Source organism: Amphiura filiformis, chromosome 17, assembly GCF_039555335.1.
Source record: "Amphiura filiformis chromosome 17, Afil_fr2py, whole genome shotgun sequence".
NCBI lineage: Eukaryota > Metazoa > Echinodermata > Ophiuroidea > Amphilepidida > Amphiuridae > Amphiura > Amphiura filiformis.
The window spans coordinates 53,973,421-53,993,996 of NC_092644.1; the positions used below are offsets into that span (position 1 = coordinate 53,973,421).

At 36.5% G+C, this 20,576-nt stretch overlaps 1 protein-coding gene across 1 annotated transcript in view; it reads right to left on the bottom strand.

The window, feature by feature from the left end:
• Positions 1–6,169: 6,169 nt before the first annotated feature.
• Positions 6,170–20,576, bottom strand: part of LOC140137986 (voltage-dependent calcium channel subunit alpha-2/delta-2-like) — a 47,011-nt gene continuing 32,604 nt past the window's right edge. Inside the window, 7 exon segments of the mRNA XM_072159815.1 lie at positions 6,170–8,998; positions 9,000–9,020; positions 10,431–10,593; positions 10,864–11,002; positions 11,725–11,935; positions 14,446–14,647; positions 19,774–19,888. Coding sequence (XP_072015916.1) covers positions 8,953–8,998; positions 9,000–9,020; positions 10,431–10,593; positions 10,864–11,002; positions 11,725–11,935; positions 14,446–14,647; positions 19,774–19,888 — 897 coding nt within the window. The 3' untranslated portion in view covers positions 6,170–8,952.

Here is a 20,576-nt window from a genome sequence, read left to right on the forward strand (position 1 = left end):
AATGTTGGCCACACACAAATTGTAGTTTTCAAGGTAATTCATTTTGCTATAAATTATTTAATATTCTTGTAATTTAATATCAAAGGTTTTTATATTGATGGATCAAAGGGAAAATGTAGTTGCAACTGTATTTCAAAATTGCAATTAACATGTTTGTGGAACACATCCCCATATTGAGCACATCACAATTGAGGATTTAGTGCAACAAAGGGCTATCTGCATTTTTGGTGATATTAAGGTTTTGGTACCAAAATAATCCTGAGAACACTGGGAATATTCTGGACACAAAGGGCTATCTGCATCGAAATTTGTATTTAAATTAAATGGATTTCAAAATCAAGACTTCCTGAGCAGAAGTGCCATTTTGTTTAGTTTTAGTGCAACAAAGAGCTATCTGCAAAGCTTCCATAGAGTTTTTGTATGCAACGCAGGGGGTCTCTGATGTTTAGAGCAACAAAGGGCTATCTGCATCTGGGCTATCTGCAAACGTTCAACTTTATCCAGCCAACGCATGAACCCATTATGGCTGAATGTGAAATTGGACTGTATCTTGCTTGTTGGTATCATTTATACTACTCTACTTTTGTACTTGTAAATCACACATTACTCCAGAAATATAAGGATGGAAATACTGGATTTTATTGCATTAGATACAATAGTAGCAGCACATTTTATATTAAAATTTCATTGCACTTTACATAACCACATTGCACTGGAACTATAATAAACCTACTAAAACTATAGTAAAAATGAACACAGCTACCAACAGCATGACGATTGTACGCATACACTGTGTGCACGAACGGGCGTGTCTGTATAACTTGAAAGTGAATCCAACTCACCCGTGAGTGGTTAGTATTTCATTAAGTATGTAAGGTTGTGCATTTGTGTTGTATTTTGAAATACAATCACTGTCGGATTGCATACAGCTATTGGAGCTGTGTTCATTCAAATGAAATTTTTACCATAGTAAGTCAATACATTGTATTTACATAATTTGAAGGTGTTGTTACATTTAATCCATTTTATACTTGCATAATAAAATTACACTTCTGCAAGTTTTGAACAATTGCTTTGTGGGCTTCTAAGATAAAAATAATTTTGTACCAGAAATGTTCACTCTTTGGCATGTCAACTTTGGATCATATTAAGGAAAATAAATAATAACATAATTGGACACTATATAATTGGACGCTATAACTTAATCGCCACACTTGGGAGGTACAACTGGAGGGGCAATATCCAACATACAAAACATGATTTTTGTTTGTTTGCTTCAGGCCTGATGTCACTGTCAATTACGATCCTTGATTGGTTTACACACATTAATAGCGCGTAAAAGGAAGACCGATCTATCTGGTGCTGATCGGAGAAAAGGAATAACAGCAAATGGCGAAAAATTACGTACTTTTATAAGGCAAAAAGCAGCTTTTCTAGGCATTATTGACATGGTGCCTTCGCGATAGAAAGTTTCCTACTATAAATACCTTACTTTTGAGATGGTTTGCATGTTTGAAAGTGCAAAATTAACAATAAGGTGCCCGGTTATACCGCCGTGTTCAAGCAAGTCATCATCACGACCACTTTTAAATAAGCCGTGCTCGAGTTTCATTGACAGATGACGTCAGACGTGATAAATTCTTTTTATCTCTGTCTTTAATTATAAATACACAAATGTTGTCTTTGGGTGTGTCATTAGATTTGTTTCAATTGATAGAACAATCATCATTTTGTTTATAACTTGATTTGTTTAAAATTTAGATCCCTCCTTTTATTTGTCACTATTTTGTTTCAAGTTCTCAGTATGAAACAAGAATATTTAGATATACATTACATCATACAAATATTTCTATGCAACTAAGGTCCACTGTATGTACTAGTGACACATACAAAATGCTTCTAAAACAAATCTGAACTCTAAATTGACATCGATACAAAATAATAAATAGTAATAATATAATACATATATATCTTAATAAGTACATACATACCCTGTTAATTTATAAAACATGTTTATTTGCAACTCAATTTATACAAATATCTTTGGTCATTCCAATCCAAAAGCTACAAAATGCTACACATTATTAGGGTTAATCATATAAACCATGTATTGTTCATGTTCATCATATAATATTGTTCATGGTGATCAGTACTGATCACGCTGAATAAAAACAATTTTCAAGGGCAACATGTGACCCAATCAATGGCCAACATGTGACCCAATCAAGGGCAACATGATACCCAATCACAGGCAACATGTGACCCCTATCAAGGGTAACATTATGACCCAATAGGCAATATGTGACCCATTCGAGAGCAACATGCACCCTATCAAGGGCAGCAGGTGACCCATTTGAGGGTAACATGTGACCCTATCCATATCAACATGTGATCCAATCAAGGGCAACACATGACCCATTTGAGGGTATATGTGACCCTATCAATGGCAACATGTGACCCTATAAATGGCAACACGTGCCCCAATCAATGGCAACATGTGACCCAATAGGCAAAATCTGACCCAATCAAGGGCAACATATGACCCAATCAAGGGTAACATGTGACCCAATAAAGAGCAATCAAGAGCATCTTGAGACTCTATCAAGGGCATATCTTGTGATTCTATCAAGGGCAACATGTGACCCTATCAAGGGTAACATGTGACTCAATCAAGGGCAACATGTGACCCAATCAATGGCCAACATGTGATCCAATCAAGGGCAACATGTGATCCAATCAAGGGCAACATGTGACCCAATCAATGGCCAACATGTGACCCAATCAATGGCCAACATGTGACCCAATCAATGGCCAACATGTGATCCAATCAATGCCCAACATGTGATCCAATCATGGGCAACATGTGACCCAATCAATGGCCAACATGTGACCCAATCAATGGTCAATATGTGATCCAATCAATGACCAACATGTGACCCAAATCAAGGTCAACATATGACCCAATCAATGGCCAACATGTGACCCAATTAATGGCCAACATGAGACCCAATCACAGGCAACATGTGACCCCCATCAAGGGTAACATGTGACCCAATAGGCAACATGCGACCCATTGGAGGGCAACATGCACCCTATCAAGGGCAACATGTGACCCATTTGAGTGCAACATGTGACCCTATCAATGTCAACATGTGATCCAATCAAGGGCAACACATGACTCTTTTGAGGGTAACATGTGACCCAATCAATGGCAACATATGACCTGATCAAGGGCAACATATGACCAAATAGGCAAAATCTGACCCAATCAACGGGCAACATATGACCCAATCAACGGGCAACATATGACCCAATCAAGGGCAACATGTGACCCAATCAAGGGCAACATATGACCCAATCAAGGGCAACATATGACCCAATCAAGGGCAACATGTGACCCAATCAAGGGCATCTTATGACTCTATCAAGGGCAACATGTGACTCAAGAGCAACATGTGACCCAATCAAAAGCAACATGTGACCCAATCAAGGGCAACATGTGACCTCGTACATGCATGGTAGGTACTATAGAAGGAGGTTCCACAGAAAAATCCTAATCCACTCAATAGGGTTAAGCCGATTACGCTATTCAACGCGAGTCATCACTTGAATGGATTTAATCAGTGCAGTCCCTCAAACACGGCCTTTGATGTTTATGATCTATTTTAAAATTTAATTTAAACAGACCCCCCAGGTGACCCGTACCGGAAATGGATGGTATTAGTGCCCTTTTGCATCGGTCACATGATCTTCGATTGCGTCATTGTGTTTCCGAGTTCAAGTTGATTTACTAGCGAAAACCTGATCGAATTCCCTCATTTCCTTCCAAAGTTACGGTGAATTTATGTATTTTTTCTGATCATGATTAGTAATACTGGCGGGTGTCTGCGGGACTTTTAAACCAGTGGAAATGACTTGGAAAGGTTTTCCAAGACTGGCAATGTTGTTTCTATGATCCGCCAAGCTTGGCCATAAGAAATATTGGTGTTATAAAATTACTGGAAGTAAATTGTTTTCCTTTGTTTATGGTCACGGCCACAATGCTTTGTGGGTAAAGATGACGTCATTCTGCTTAGAAGTCGCGATAACGGTGGTTCATAACCGCAAAGCTCAATAGATAAGAAGCTTAGCAAATCGATAGTGCACCATTCATACCTGATTGCTCAGTATCGACTCATAACGATCATAGTACAAAGGGAACTGGGTTCGTGAAGTCTCCTTCTATAATACCTACCATGGTACATGTATTAGGATTTCAATGGTGATTGAAAGGTAAATGATAAAAATGAATTAACATTTTTTCTTTGACCACATTTTCCTTGATCCTCACACACTAAATACAATTAAATTTATTTGCATATGTTAGGAAACTTGATTTTTGGTGTATATATCCACAATATCAAAACCAACAAATTACACCTTATAAGTTTGTACATTCCATTTGGACTATTCCAATTGAAATCCATGCACCCCCTACAAAAGACATGACCTTAATCTTCCACACAGAGAGTGTGAATATCAAATGGTTTACCCATGGGAGATTATGGTCATGTCTTCCATAGGGGTTGTATGGATTTCAACTGGAATAGCCCATTGTTACAGCCTCTGATTTGTTCAAATTTACACATAAATAATGATTTCTATCTCATATCGAATAAATTTTTGATTGACAAAATCCCAAAATTCATATTATTTCCAGACTTTCACTATCTTGGCTGATGACTGACTACTGGGATCCACTTTTCTTGTTTGATTTTCTGGTAGTTCTGGCAATTAATTTTCCCATCCATTGGTTGTTTGATTTTGTTTAAATTGTGGTATAATTAAGTCATGTACGTGGTCTAGAGATTAACTTCTGATATCCTGACTGACTATCATGTCCCGTTTGACTGTTTTGTTCCCCCGTCTATTAATCCATATTGCTTCTCTGAGCTTCATTCTTTGTTGGTTCCCTTCTTTATTTCAGAAGTATGTTACCACAGGCTACTACAGACTATGTATGTATCAACTTTAAAAAGTATGTGCTTTGTATGCTGTGAATTCTCCCATATTCATGAGGTCTGATTGTGCGCCAATCTAACAATCACTCTAAACACTAAATATACATGTATGTGCGTAGCAGTTTCATCTGTCACACTTCATGGAATGATCGGTTCTCATTATCAGGTGATGCTGAGACTCTGTTTGTGTCTGTAGTAGTCTGTGTACATCACTCTGTAGACCACATTATACAACCCACTACTTACTTTAGAAGAACTAAGCAACATAGGGATGAGAAAAGCACCAGAATGACTGGAAAATTCCACAACAAAAGTGGATCCTTCTGATGATTGCATCAGCCAAAGATGCCGTGTCTAAAAACAGTCTGTCATTTGGATTTAACAATCCTACAAATGCATCTTTTTTATGAATAATTGTTCTCTCTGCTAACAATAAATAATTATCTACACAATATTTTAACACCATAAAGGTGGGACATACATGGATAAGTTGATGTTTATATTGATTTGTTAGATATCTGAGTAGGATTGGTTTTTTGATTTGTATTGGCACTAATTCTTCATACCATATGGTATATTTGCCAAATTCAATCTAAAGAATTTTGTTAATCTATAATTATCTATAAAAATTGCACATTTATATTTCATATATTATATTTCAGATTTCATTATTCAATACTTCTTGGTTAGAAAGTGAGAATTTGCCCATCATATACAAATTATTGCCTGTGCTAAATTTGAAATTTGTAACTCGGTTTCGGCAACCTACAGACTAGGGGTCCAATATATTCATGTTATGACCGTCCACCACTAATCTCTTGCGAAGTCTGCAAATTTGATTTCAGTGCAAGATGTGCATGAAAGTCGTATTCACAATGTCAAAAAGTGCAAAGTTCACTCCACTATAACTCAGCTTCTGGGTATCATAAAAAGTCATATGATATATCATTTTCACTTCTGATATACACATTCTAAATAATATAAAATAAAAAATTGACCAGAGGCCAACATTATTAGAGCTTCATGGTGGACGGTCACCGCTACCTTAACCTTCATTTTGGAATTTGAACCACTCTGAGCACAATAAGACTTTCCCTATAATAAATTAGCATTTGTCATTGGCATTAATTTTGCGCATCCCAGGAGCAAACTGTGTATCAAAAAAAATATTGTGGACAGTACTGCATTGAAGAGGGATAGACAGATAGACTGCAGATATCAGCATCTACCCTTATATCTTATATTTAATTTTCATACACCGGTGTACATGCCAGGCATCATGTTAATGCATGAGTGTACTTTGCAGAAGCTCCGGCCTCTGTTGTTACTAACTGGCTGTACTAAACGGCAGCACTGACAATCTATAATGTCATACGATAGTGGAATGCTTAAGGGACCTACTCTGCTTTCAAATGTGCATGTCGTGTCTGAGAATTCAGCTGGTGTAATGTTACAATAACAATCTGATCCATTAATGCTTAAGTCAATTTCAAAATATTGCATATTCACAGCCAAATATGATCAAGATATTAGGGTTTAAATCTTGACAACAAATCTATTTTATGAGCAAAAATAATAACAAATATTCAATATTTAGACTGCTGACTTAAGTGATCAAACTGTGTCACATTCTACTCTGAATTTCCATAATTTAGAAAAGAAACAATATTCTGTACATATTAAAGTATGATCAATTTAAACAGGAAGCCCCGCTTGGCCAGTTCCCCACAGAAGAACTGACTTACACCTGTTACTTTGATGACAGACAGAACAAAATTTACATGGATAAATCCTAATCTAATTCCCTAAGGAACTTGAACCAAAAGTGGGGCTTCCACTTTAACACATACAATCAATTTTGGTATTTGTTACAAAAATGCTGCATAATTTACATAATTACACTAATTAACATATGACTGTTGACTTACAGGGTGTCCCAAAATAATCAGTACTCTCTATCCATGTGAGTTTCCATCATATTATTTTGATGTTTTAATATGATCATCACTTGCACTACCACACCAGATTCATTTTTGCTATGAACATTAGATTGCAAGAATTCAAAATTAAACTATCCTGTGTGTTGGAGTCCATCCCCTATGTGGACCTCCTGTGTTGGAGTCCATCCCCTATGTGGACCTCCTGTGTTGAAGTCCATTACTTGTGGATCTCCTATTAATGTTTTAGACACTTTTCATGAAGTTGTAAATGACATAACCATTATTTTATTGTTATCTGCTAAGGAAAACAGTTTTTTGATTATTGAGTGAGTGTGCTTGTATGATCATGATACAATACGTCCCAAGGTTTGCCAGTCTAATGCAGGTTTCATACTTTCTGCCGCTTGCCCCTTATCTACAAGCGGAGTGGTGCGCCACTGAGCGGTGCGGCATGACTCTGAAAGCCAATGTTGTCGTTCAGCAGCGCTCCAAAAATCATATTTTGTTCTATACATCAGAGCGGTACCGCTCCAAGTTGACTTGAATTCAACTCTCAGCGATGCTGCCGCTTGGGCAAAGCGGTGGAGTGATCCCTATATCGTCTTGCTGCTGGTCACCGTTAGTGTTTCTTGTGCACCTGCGCAGTGAAGCAAAATCATCTTCTTAAGGTATGATACTCTGAAAAGTTTGCTAGTACCCTAACCCATAACTTAATAATAATAAAAATGAACATTTCTGATGCGTACAAATCTGCAAAAAAAGCACTGATGTCGCAAGCAGAGCTTGAGCAAAGCCGAGCAATGAAACCAAACAACATATATATGAAAAACCTTACCCTAACCCCTACCTTAACTTTCGGACTATGAACCTTTTTCATGTTGTTTTGGACTAGCGAACCATTTTTTTACTAGCAAACTTTATTTGAGGACTAGCGAACCTTGGGACTACATTAACAGTGCCTGCACACTTGATCATCACTGGACTTATCTGCTTTTAGTTGCACCTCCTCCATCCAAGGAAAATAAATTTGATATGGTATGATATGACATAATACTGTTGTACTATCTTTGGCAATGTTGTGGCATGTACTGCATGGTGCTATAGTAAAAATTTCACTTGAATGAACACAGCTGCCAATGACGATTGCCGAGTACACTGTGTGAGGAACACCCATGTGTGTGTATAAACCACCTTGGTCTGGGGCGGACATTTTAAAAATGAATTTAGAAGAGCAGCAACGACATCACTTGCATTATATTCCAGATGTTAAATCTACATCATATGCAAAATTTGAGGAAATTCGCACGAGTCCGTTTTATTTTAGGGCCATTTGTCTATAACTGGTATTTACATGTAGCCCTATGGAGAGAGTGCCCGTTGAGGGCGCTATAACCCCCATTTTAGGAACAAAAATGTGATTTAAAAAAACGGACTCGTGCAAATTTTCTAAAATTTTCAGAGTATGTAGTATGAACATGTAGAAATATAATCAAGTAGTTGCCCTACCTGCTCTTCTCCGAAAAAATAAAAAGTCCTTTACCTCAATGATAATGAAACCTAGGTGTAACGCGGAAGTGAATCCAACAGATTTGTGATTGGTTAGTATTTTCAATAAGTAGCAAGGTTGTGCATTCGCATTGTAGTTTTAAATATGATCGCAGTCAGATCGTGTACAGCTATTAGCAGCTATGTTCACTCAATTTAAATTTTTACTATAATCATTTTGAGACACCCTGTATATGGTTACTAAGTTGTCAAGGTTCCAGGTCACTCAAGAGGTCAAAATAGGCATCCATATTTCTGGTCATACTCCTTACGAAAATTCCATTTATTGCACATAATGTCCACTTTGGCAGCCTCCGTCAGTCATACCCTCTATCTATGTAATAGTAACATATGTATCAATACCAATACAAGACACAGTGTCCAATGATCTGCAAGTAACCTGACTGAGGAATCAAAATCGCATTGTATTTCTTGATCTTTCATCGCTGGACAATTATTATCCTCAGCTAGAGGCGCTTTTCATCTGTGTGTGCGCAGGTTCCATTGACAATTGAATGCACCATCTGCAGATACCCTGAAAAGATAAAGTATACAAAATGAATTATCATCATCTTCAACAACTCGTCCTATACTTTGTACAGGAGTCAAGCGTTGTTAATCTGTGAAGAATCCACACTTGTATAGTAGCGTATACACTAACGCAAGCAAGAGTGCGTACATTTGTCATGCCTGGAACCTGTGTGCGCATACACACTTACAAGTTGAATTCCATAATTTATGGAAGTAGCGGCTAAACATTGCCCCTTTATTCTGTATAGTTTTATTGCTGAATTCATTGATCTTTTTGTAAGGCTCAGTGGCAATGATTAAAAGGGCATTTCATGATCCACAGCCTCATCCCCCCACTTTTTTCAAAAAAACTTGAGATTTTTATACCTCTGGAAACCTCTGGCTACATAATGTTTATGTACCAAAAATTTCTTGCAGATTCATTAGGCAAAAATATCGTCAAATTTGAATTTTGTTCTGCATGGTATACCAGAACAAAATTATAACAGTGGCCTATGGAGCAGTGTAATACACATAATCATGCATATCTCGCAAACACATAATTGGAATCAACTGAAATTTTGGAAATAAGCTTTTTTCGTGGATATCTACTGAAAAATGTCATAAAAAGAAGATGCTAGGATCACAAAATCCTCCTTTAAGTGACATTCTTCATGAAATAATCCTTTGAATTATATACGATCTTTAACTTGCGTCTGCATGGTTTACTTAGTGCAATAGTCCATTTTGCATTGCACTCACGTGATGCTACCTTGGCAACGCTGACAAATGCTAGGGTATAGTGCACATGGTGACCACCTTGTCTCACCAATTAATAGGTGTGGGTGTCGCTTCTAAAATAAATACACTTCTATATCTTTTTTATTTTGTACTCCTGTTGATTTATAAATTAAGTGGAATAAAAGTAACTTATACAAAACAAATATTGAATGTACTTGAACAGCAAAATAACATAAAATTTCATAATATTTGGCAAAAAATATACCCAAATTAAAATTTGACTGAAATTGTATATTAAGGCTTTAATGGAACCAAGATATTCGAAACCGGTCACAGGGTGAAAATAAACTGACAAGCTATATCATAATATGAGGGGATTGCTGTGTTTTTAACCACAGATTTATAAACACCTATTTTCAGACAAAGATTTATGTTAGTTGGATTACTTGATACATGTAAACATATGCATAGTGTAACTTATATACAGTCAGTCTACTCTGAAGTACAAAGTACAGACGCGGACGCACACATTGTGCCGACTTTGAAGGCACGCATACCTGCAGCAGAGACGCAGCACTGCGCACTGTTTACGTGCTGTATACACGCGCGTTGTCACTTTGTACTTCATAGTGGACAAACTGTATAGAGTATAATACCTCAAATAGAAGACCCAGCTCTCATTTTAATAACTTACTTGTTCATGATATGGCAGTTGAAGTTGAAGAATCTATGTTGCTTGTAGTCCATCCAATTCTCAACAACTAAGAGAAAAAGGTTTGTTTTTGGAAGTGCTGTGAGGTAATAAAACCCGGACTTGCAAGGGCCGGACACGTTGCCGATGATCATACCACTTGGACCTGAAAATCACACAATTGATCAATATTGAATGAATATACAAAGGCAAAACCACAGCTGCTTTCTGACATACTGGATTTTTTACGGGAATATGGAGCTGAGGTCACACAGACATTATAGTCGGAATGTAGGCATTTTGCCGATGGGGGTCAACGTTAAGTCAGGTTTGCGTGAAGCGAACTCAAAAATAGTGCAAAAGCGCGAAAGCGTCACATAAAAGAAACTTCGTTTAACAGCCTTAGTACTTGATACATCCCATCACATACACTCACCTAATGCCGACATATTTGCTGCATAACCAACCACATCTTGTATACAACCAAATTTACTGGAGAATGGTGGGATTGGTCCTTTAGTCTTGTAGAAGTTGTCCAGTTCCTCAGGGTTCTTGGGTTTACCAACAAGATTAACCTGATTAAAGGAAGGCATAAGTAAGATTGACTCTTTATTATTACTACAAAATGATCGTCAACTTGTTGGCATCAGAGAATGCACTCCTATTTCAGCAAAATAATGCATTTAACATGGGGGGGGGCATTAAAGGGGAAAAGTGAATTTCAGGGTGGGGCAAAATCAACAAATTTTGCCCAAAAATGCCATAAAAAGTGAAAATGTTCGTAATTTTGTTTTTTTACAGGGGGGCAACAGTAAGGGCAAGAGTTCTGATAAGATCCTCCACTTTCTTGAGTTTCTTCACTGTGGCCGCATCATTTTCCGTAAGAGATGGACGTCCACTTCTTGGCTCATCTGTGAGGGACATATGGCCAGTCTGGAAATTCCTTTTTCAAAAAGCAACAGTGCCATATGATGGGCAATCATCACCATAGATAGCTTTCATTTCATCAAGGTTTTCTGAGAATTGTAAGCCTAACCCTTCAAAATCATGCAGGAACTTTATCACGCTGTGTGCCTCAATTTTCACCATCTTGCAGGTTATGCGCCTACTACCCATCTAGCGCCACCTGTAAAGAAAGTAAACATACTTATGAGACCATTTTTGGACCATAATGTACATAAGGACAAGTGATTACACTGACAAAATTTCATTGATATAGCTCCTTCACTTCTGGGTAATTCAAAAACTTTTGGATACCCCCTCGTAATGTAATACTTCATAGTACATGTCTACTTACCTTGGGTGCACCTGGTGACTTGCTACATGATCCTTGGAAGTCAATGGCTTCTTGTCTCACAAAGAATCCATGCACATATATAAGCTCATGCATGATCTCTCCTTCTTTCTTGCCCAGAGGAACTCTGTTGTATTTATGTGTGTGTAGATCAGCTACATCAATGTAGATGGGATCAGCCACTATATTGCCAAACATGTCAAAGAGATAACATCTGTAGGACAGGTGTAAAGTAAGAGAAAACAAAGTCACCTGTAATTTCAATTTAAAAAAAAACTATTTTGTACATTGGTATGTTCAATTTGGTACACATTTTCCATATGGCATCATTATAATTAAAGACAGAGATAAAAACAATTTATCGCGTCTGATGTCACTGTCAATTACGATCCTTGATTGGTTTACACAGGTTAATCAGCGGCGTAAAAGGAAGACCGATCTATCTGGTGCTGATCGGAGAAAAGGAATAGCAGCAAATGGCGAAAAATTACGTACTTTTACAAGGCAAAAAGCAGCTTTTCTAGGCATTGTGGACATGGTGCCTTCACCAAAGAAAGTTTCCTACTTTAAAGACCTAACTTTTGAGATGGTTTGCATGTTGAAAGGTGCAAAATTAACAATAAGACGCCCGGTTATAAATCCGCATTCAGCAAGTCATCATCACGACACTTGTAAACAAACCGTGCTCGAGTTTGATTGACAGGTGACGTCAGACGCGATAAATTGTCTTTATCTTTGTCTTTCATTATAGCAAGCTGTGTATCAACTTTGGAACTGGATCTGGATACAGTTAACTTAGGCAGTTTTAACTCGCAAAAGTTGTACTTTTGCAAGCTTTGGTGGAACTAAACTGGTCTAGGTCAATTATTTGCCCCAAAATATGAGAGAGTGAAATTAAGAGCAAAAACTCTTACTTAAGGGATCTAAAATGAGCGTTTATGGTGTTTCGACAGTATTTTTTGTGGGACATGAGAGCACCTCAGACGTATCGAATTGCATTCTGAATACGAAGCATGTCTTTCTGATATCAAATATTTTTCATTTTTTGAAAATCACGATATAATACAAATTTTATGACAAAATATAAAAAAATGATATTTTTCAAATTTTTGATATATAACAGTCCTCGAAGTAAATTTCATAAATCTAATGATATATTCTTAAAGTGTATGTAGCTGGGAGGAAAAGCCGACGATCAATTGAAAATTTTGACCTTTCATATTGAAGATATGGATTTTTTTTCCCAAAAAGACCTAATTTTTTTTTTTTGGTGTTTTGGGAAAAAATCCATATCTTCAATACTGAAAAGGTCAAAATTTCAATTGATCGTCGGTTTTTCATCCCACCTACATACACTTTAAGTATAAATCATCAGATTTATAAAGTTTACCAGTACTGTATAAATATCAAAAATATCCATTTTAATGATTTGCCATAAAATGTGTATTACGTTGTAATTTCAAAAATCAAAATTATTTGATATCAGAAGGACATTCTTCGTATTCAGAATGCAATTCGACAGGTCTGATGTGCTCTCATGTCCCACAATAAATACTGTCCAAACGTTCATACCCCAGCCCTTAAACTGGAGCCGTTAATTGAAACTGTAGCTATGTGCAGATGTGGCTTAGTCTGACAGGGTATTGTAGAATTTTACCTATAAGCATTATATGCCTGTAGATGAGGGTTTGGCAGGCACCCTCCACAAAAACATTATTTGGTAGTTCATGAAACTATATTACTGGATACAGGCGGCTGTACAAACATGTATTATTATTTCCTTCAAATTTTGACATCCACAGAGTCATCCAAAATAGTCATAATAATAATAATGATATTTATTTCTTATATAGCGCAATTACATCAAAAGAACTCAAGGCGCTTTACAAAACATGGTATTAAAAGCACATACATTTGTAAAGTATGAAAACAATATTTGAATTTACAATTTTAAAACATACAAAAAGTTCGAGGAAACCCCTCAATATAAGCTAGCAAACCAATATATTAAAAAAAAACAGTTTAAAAAAGACAAGCAAGATATTGCGCAGCATGAGAGTAAAAAGGCAAGATCGAACAATTGACTGTGAAATATACATTTGAAAAATGAAAAATAGCAAACAATCCACACAATACATATTTTGTAAAACATAAGGCCAAGAAAAAAAAATTGTTTGCTTGCCCTCAATTGAATTTTAACAATTGGGTCGATTCGATTCGGAATTTCTTCTTTTTTTTTTTTTTTTTTTTTTTTAATTACTAGGAAACTCTACTGTTTGTATATGAAAAATCAGACAATTTTGGTGTCAAAATGAATCAACTAACATTATGAAACAACTAAAGAACACAAGTTCTAAAATATATTTTTTTTACATTTTCAGTATGCAGAAATTTGAAAAGAAAAAAAAAAACTTTTTCAGGAATGTCCAAAAATAGGGTCGGTATTCTTTTGTACAGTAAATAGAAAAAAAAACTTTTTTCTGATTTCCAAAATTTGGGTCGGTCGGTTGAGGGCAAGCAAACATCTTTTTTTTTTTGGCCTAAATGCAAAGCCATGCAATATGCCTTATGCAAAAATTAAATAAGAGAAATGTTACCACAATACGCATTCACAAGTGAAAACAGCGCACGGAAACAATCAATGCCGTGGAATGCAATTGTAATTACATTTCAGTCATTGTAATCCCAATATTCCTGACTACAGTCTACTACCCATGCACCCACCTTGTTTGACATCCTTCCATGCCATTAGGACAGGTGTATTTATCTCCACATGAATATGGAAGTTCCTCATCTTTCATAATGTTATAGACTTTGCCATGGAAATCATTGTATAGAATATCTAATGAAGTCACTGCCTCTACACGCTCTGATGCACAGCGGGTGTTATCTGTATATCCCTTTGCCTTGCTTTTGTAGCAACGTTCTGAAATTCAAATACAACATACAAGGTGTTCCATAAAAAAGTTACATGTAAAACATTAACCGCATTTTGTGATTTAAGGCTATGGCCACCAAACAAGTATTGAAGTTCACTTACTTAAAGCCATATTGTAACATTTGCTGAGGAGGACACCCTTAATATTTTTCACAATTCTGTTTTGTACATGATTATATACTTTTATCAACTAACATCTCCTGCAAACATGAAGGCCTTAAAGGGGCATTTCGTGATCTACAGCCTCATCCCCCACTTTTCTCAAAAAAGTTGAGATTTTTATATCACTGGAAACCTCTGGCTACATAATGTTTATGTACAAAATATTTCTTGCAGATTAATTCGTTTTGCAAAGATATCGTGAAATTTGAATTTCGTTCTGGTGCACCAGAGCGAAATTAGGAATCAATCGCCTATTCTCGGTCACACGCCTATTCTCGGTCAGTTAGCGTGTTGAACAACCGCTGACGATCGTTGCTTTAATTTCAGCCGTGTCTTCCGAACGAATCATTTAGCCGTACCGGTGCTGCAGGTTTTGGTGACTTTTTAATATCACGGCAGCACAGTTCACCTCAAACGATAGATTTTGAGATTGCATGGTGACCTGAAATATCGGCATTTACAAAAAATAATGACGTCATTTAAGAGGTGATATTGTAATATAATCAGTGATGCGAAATTGTACATGCATTTTAAAGCTGTAATTTTAACAAGTTGATCCATCTGCATCTTAAATAACACCATAGCAAATGATTGTTGTTGTTTTTATGTAAATTCCCATAGAAACAGGGGTGTCCGAGAATAGGCATACGAATTCCGTTGGCATTCCTATTCTCGGTCAGTGTTCCCTAGTATGAGCTATGTTGACATTGTTGTTGCCATGTGTCCTACAAATGATCATGCATGAGTTGCATTTTGCTCTGCAGGTTTAAATTAGGCCTATAGCCATTTGTCGAATACAAATGAGCGAGGAGAAATTATTTGTGACCGCCCGCCCATCCCCTCCTCTACCCCTTACCCCATCCCTTACCCTGTTGTATTTTCGAGCTTTTTCGGTCGGAAAAATTGGGTCAACAATGTCACATTTCTGGCGGCAAAAAATGGTTCCTGCCCTGGACCGAAAAAGGCGCTATAACTGACTTGCGCAGATTACATACACCTTCTCGGGCCTACACGTGCTATTAGCGCAATTTTGTCATTACTTTAAATACATGTTAGCACAAATAGCACCGCTATTTTCATGGGTGTGCTATTTGTGCAATTGACAGTGATATTTTTGAGGACTTAGAAAAAACCCATTAGAGACATTAAAAAAAGCTTTAAATGTTAATTTTAGCGCAGTTATCATGGTTATGCTATTTAGGGGTGTTATTAGCGCTGTTGTGCTATTCTTATGGTTAGACCTTATAGCGTGCTATTAGCGCTATGGTGCTGTTCTTAAAATGGTTAGGCCTTATAGCGTGCTATTAGTGCTATTGTGCTCTGGAAATTGTTTTGGCCTTAGGGGGCATATAGCGCGTTATTATCGCAATAATGTTATTTATTATCGCAATAATAATTCTTGTACACTTGGAGGGGTGCTATTAGCGCTATTGTGCTATTCTTAAAATGACCTAGACCTTATAGCGTGCTATTAGCGCTATTGTGCTATTAAGGGGGCACAACACTAAATCCTTCCGCATTTGGTGTAACCTTGTATAGTTCCGGTTAAAACTAGCGCCTGAGCAAAATCTATTAGCCTCTCATGGGTACTAAATTCAAGTGAATCGTGCTTGTTTTATGGGAACAACAGAGTAGGACCTCAACATTAAAAATATATTCAAAAAATGTTTCGATTGTGAATTAGTGACAGGCTGTCGGAATAATATCAAGGCCGGAACTGGTAAGGAGGCTAAATTGTCGGCTGAAATTTGTGAGGGCGCTGTTTAGGTGCCCGTCGCGCACAAATTTTGACTTTCATCGCTTGTATGCTAAATTGGTCAATTTGGCGGCCCCTAAGGTATGTTGCCCCCCCTTCCCCCTCCCCCCTGTAGTTACACCACTGATCGATCTGCAGTGGTATTGATACCAAAATGAATTCATTTTCATCAGTACAACGTGAGTTTTGGTGATTTGTATGTCCCCTACCCTTAATATTGTTATTATTTTATGTTGCTACACATGGAAATTAACCCTTTTTTCACATTTTATGTCTATCTACCTGACAACTAATGGTTTAATTGCTTTTAAATTAATTACTAGAAAGTTAGAACAACCAATTAGCTACATATTGATACCAAAATGAATTCATTTTCATCAGCAAAACTTGAGTTTTTCGTGATTTGTATGTCCCCTACCCCTTAATATTGTCATATTTTACGCTTCTACACTTGAAAAATGGATATTTTTTACCTTTTTAAGTCTATACAGCTAACAACTAATGGTCATATTGCTTTAAAAGATTACAAGAACCAAATAGCTATGTATTGATGCCAAAATGAATAAATTATAATGAATAAACATCGAGTTATGTTGGATTCTATGTCCCCTACCCCTTAATATTGTCATATTTTACACTGTTACACATTGGAAAATTAACATTTTTTCACACTTTATGTAGACCTGATGGTTTTTCTGTTAAAAATAATACTGGAAAGTTAAAACAATTAATTAGCTACATGTTGATACCAAAATGAATTCATTATTATAACTAAAGGTTGAGTTATGGTGGTTTTTATTTCCCCTAACCCTAAATAATACCATATTTGACATGGTTATACATGAAAAATTAACCTTTTCTCACATTTTATGTCTATCTACCTGACAAATAATGTTTGTTTTGCTTTAAAATAATACTAAAACATTTGAACAATCAATTAGCTACATATTAATTCCAAAATGAATTCATTATCATGAGTTGAAGTTGATTTATGATGGTTTATATTTCCCCTACCCCTTAATATTGTTACACATGCTGCTACATGTGGAAAAGTAACTACTTTTTTACATTTTTCAGTCTATTTTCCTGACAAGCAGTGGTTGATCTCACCCCGCACATAAATATTCAAAATATTACATGAATGGTAACTTACCAAACAAATTTTGTTAATGGAACTTATATAGTTCAGCTGAGTGACATATTTTAATATGTTGGGGTGTTTTACGTGTCTTAAAAGACACGAAAAACACCCCAACCCGAACCCTATACACACACCCCACACCGACATACACACCCCACCTACCCCAAACCTACACACCCCAAACCAACATGCACTTATATAAATATTTGAACCAGAACATCAATGTTTGCCTAGATATGCTTGATATTAAAAACAAAATTAAAAAATGGAGCTTAATTTTGAAAATAGAAATTGGCACAATAGTAAAATTTGAAGCCAGTGCCATAAAAGCACCCACTCTACGCATTGTTGTGAAAAATCTGATTTTCCACTAGTGTATGGACTGACCACTTCCAATCATGATCTAATGAAACCTAGGTTTGCTTTCAAATAATACTAGAAAGTTAGAACAATCAATTAGCTACATAGTCATACCAAAATAAATTCATTATTATAAGTAAAAGTTGAGTTATGGGAATTTATATCTCCCCTACCCCTTAATGTTGCCCTATTTTTTGTGATTTTATGTGATTATACGTCCATATATAAAATGTCCTGTAAAAACGTGTTACCACAATTTGAGACCACTGCCTACCTAGCAGTGATCTAGAGGGTCCATACTAACTACCTATGGTGTCAAACCTTGTATGTAGTGGGAGTGAACGAACTCCTTATTTAGGGCCCTGTGTGATCTTGCTCCTGGACTAGTCGGGCGTGCCACCGCATTCGCTGTGCGCTCCCACAAAATAGGACCACCTCGGACCCGATCGGATGAGTACGAAAATTTTTGCCAATAAACCGTTTTGAAAGGATCGGTCCTTGTCAATATATCTGAGAACACTGCACACGTATTTTTATTATGCGTTTAAGTTATCAAAACCGCATCATACCGATCAACCAGGCTTCCAAAGAGAATGACCGAGAATAGGTATAGAAAAAACTATCGGTGGCGAGAATAGGAGTTTAGTGACCGAGAATAGGCGTTGTCGTCAACTTTGACCTTTTGACCTTGTACTTCCAATACAAGTTCAATGGAAGATGTCATGCAGGGTATGTTAAACCGGATATTGTGGGGAATACACGTTCCCATATAGCTAACTTTTATAATTATTTACACAAGAAATAAAGCGGGTTGTTTCTTAAGTGACCGAGAATAGGCGTATTTACCCTACAACGCATTGTCTATGGAGCAGTGTAATACACATAATCATGCATAACTGGCAAACGCAAAATCGGAATCAACTGAAATTTTGGGAATAGGCTTTTTTCGTGGATATGTACTGAAAAATGCCATAAAAAGAGGATGCTCGGATCACGAAACACTCCTTTAAGCACTGTATTTGTGACCAAATCTGACATTTTGAATAAAACGATATGTCCTGCCGTTTTATTCACACAATTAAAATATTAATGGAACACATATGCAATGTTCATAACACTGTACGTACATGGCATACGGGATGGTCACAACACATCAAACGACTGACCTTGTCATGTCTGATAGAGGACATACATTGGTGACATAGATGTTGGAATTAAATAGCAATTTTCTTTGTTCAGCTCAAAATTAAAAGGGGATATATCTGATAGTGAGAATTACTTGATATACAGTCTTTATCTGTGTAGCATTCACATCCGCCTATCACTTTGCCCTTTGCCAAGTCTTTAGAAAGATGAAAGATATAGCTGATTTATTTGTCACTTACTTGATACAGTCTTTATCTGTGTAGCATTCACATCCTTTCACTTTGCACTTTGCCAAGTCTTCAGAAAGATGAAAGATATAGCCGATTTATTTGTCACTTACTTGATATACAGTCTTTATCTGTGTAGCATTCACATCCGCCTTTCACTTTGCACTTTGCCAAGTCTTCAGAAAGATGCAAGATATAGCCGATTTATTTGTCACTTACTTGATATACAGTCTTTATCTGTGTAGCATTCACATCCTTTCACTTTGCACTTTGCCAAGTCTTTGCTAAGATGAAAGATATAGCTGATTTATTTGTCACTTACTTGATATACAGTCTTTATCTGTGTAGCATTCACATCCGCCTATCACTTTGCCTTCATCTAAGTCTTTCTTTGGACAATCACCTTCTGATCTACTGACCATTCCTTCAAATAAAGCCTGAAATAGTTGCAAAATTCAACAAATGAAGGCTAATGCTGGTTTCATACTATCATGCCATTTGCCGCTGAGCACACACATTCATTGTAGACACCCCGACAGAATCAAGGCTTGTCAGTAGCTGATAAGTCATAAGTCTAATTAAGACTGCATGTATCTGACATTTAACATAATCACTGCATTTTAGGCCGTTATAATAATGCAACATGATAATGCAATATGAATTTCACAAACTTGACTGATTCAAACCATTGAAATAATGGTGATCTTTTCCTTTACACCACCCTCACTATATAGGGACTAAATTATTATTTTACATCAAGGTTTACTTTTGCATCAAGCTTTTAACAGTTGCCAAACACTTTGAAGTCAAGGTTTAATGTATTGGTAGGAGGGTAGGGCTTCGATAAATGAGGGAAATTTTGCTAGGAAGGTTTTGTCTCAAAAAACAATTTAAAATCATCAGAAAAGCAAGAAACATACCTTCATAAAATCAGCATCACTTCTGTCACATAAAAAGATGATCAGATCAGTGGAAAGTGGCAAAGAATTTTTGAAATGAAGTAAATTTGTAAATAAAAATACATCGCATTTTTTGAGAAATTTGCCATCTTGAATTAAATGCAAAATTGCGTCATGCAGTAGAATACTGTCAAACGCGCTTGAAAATGCTATATACGCGAGCGTA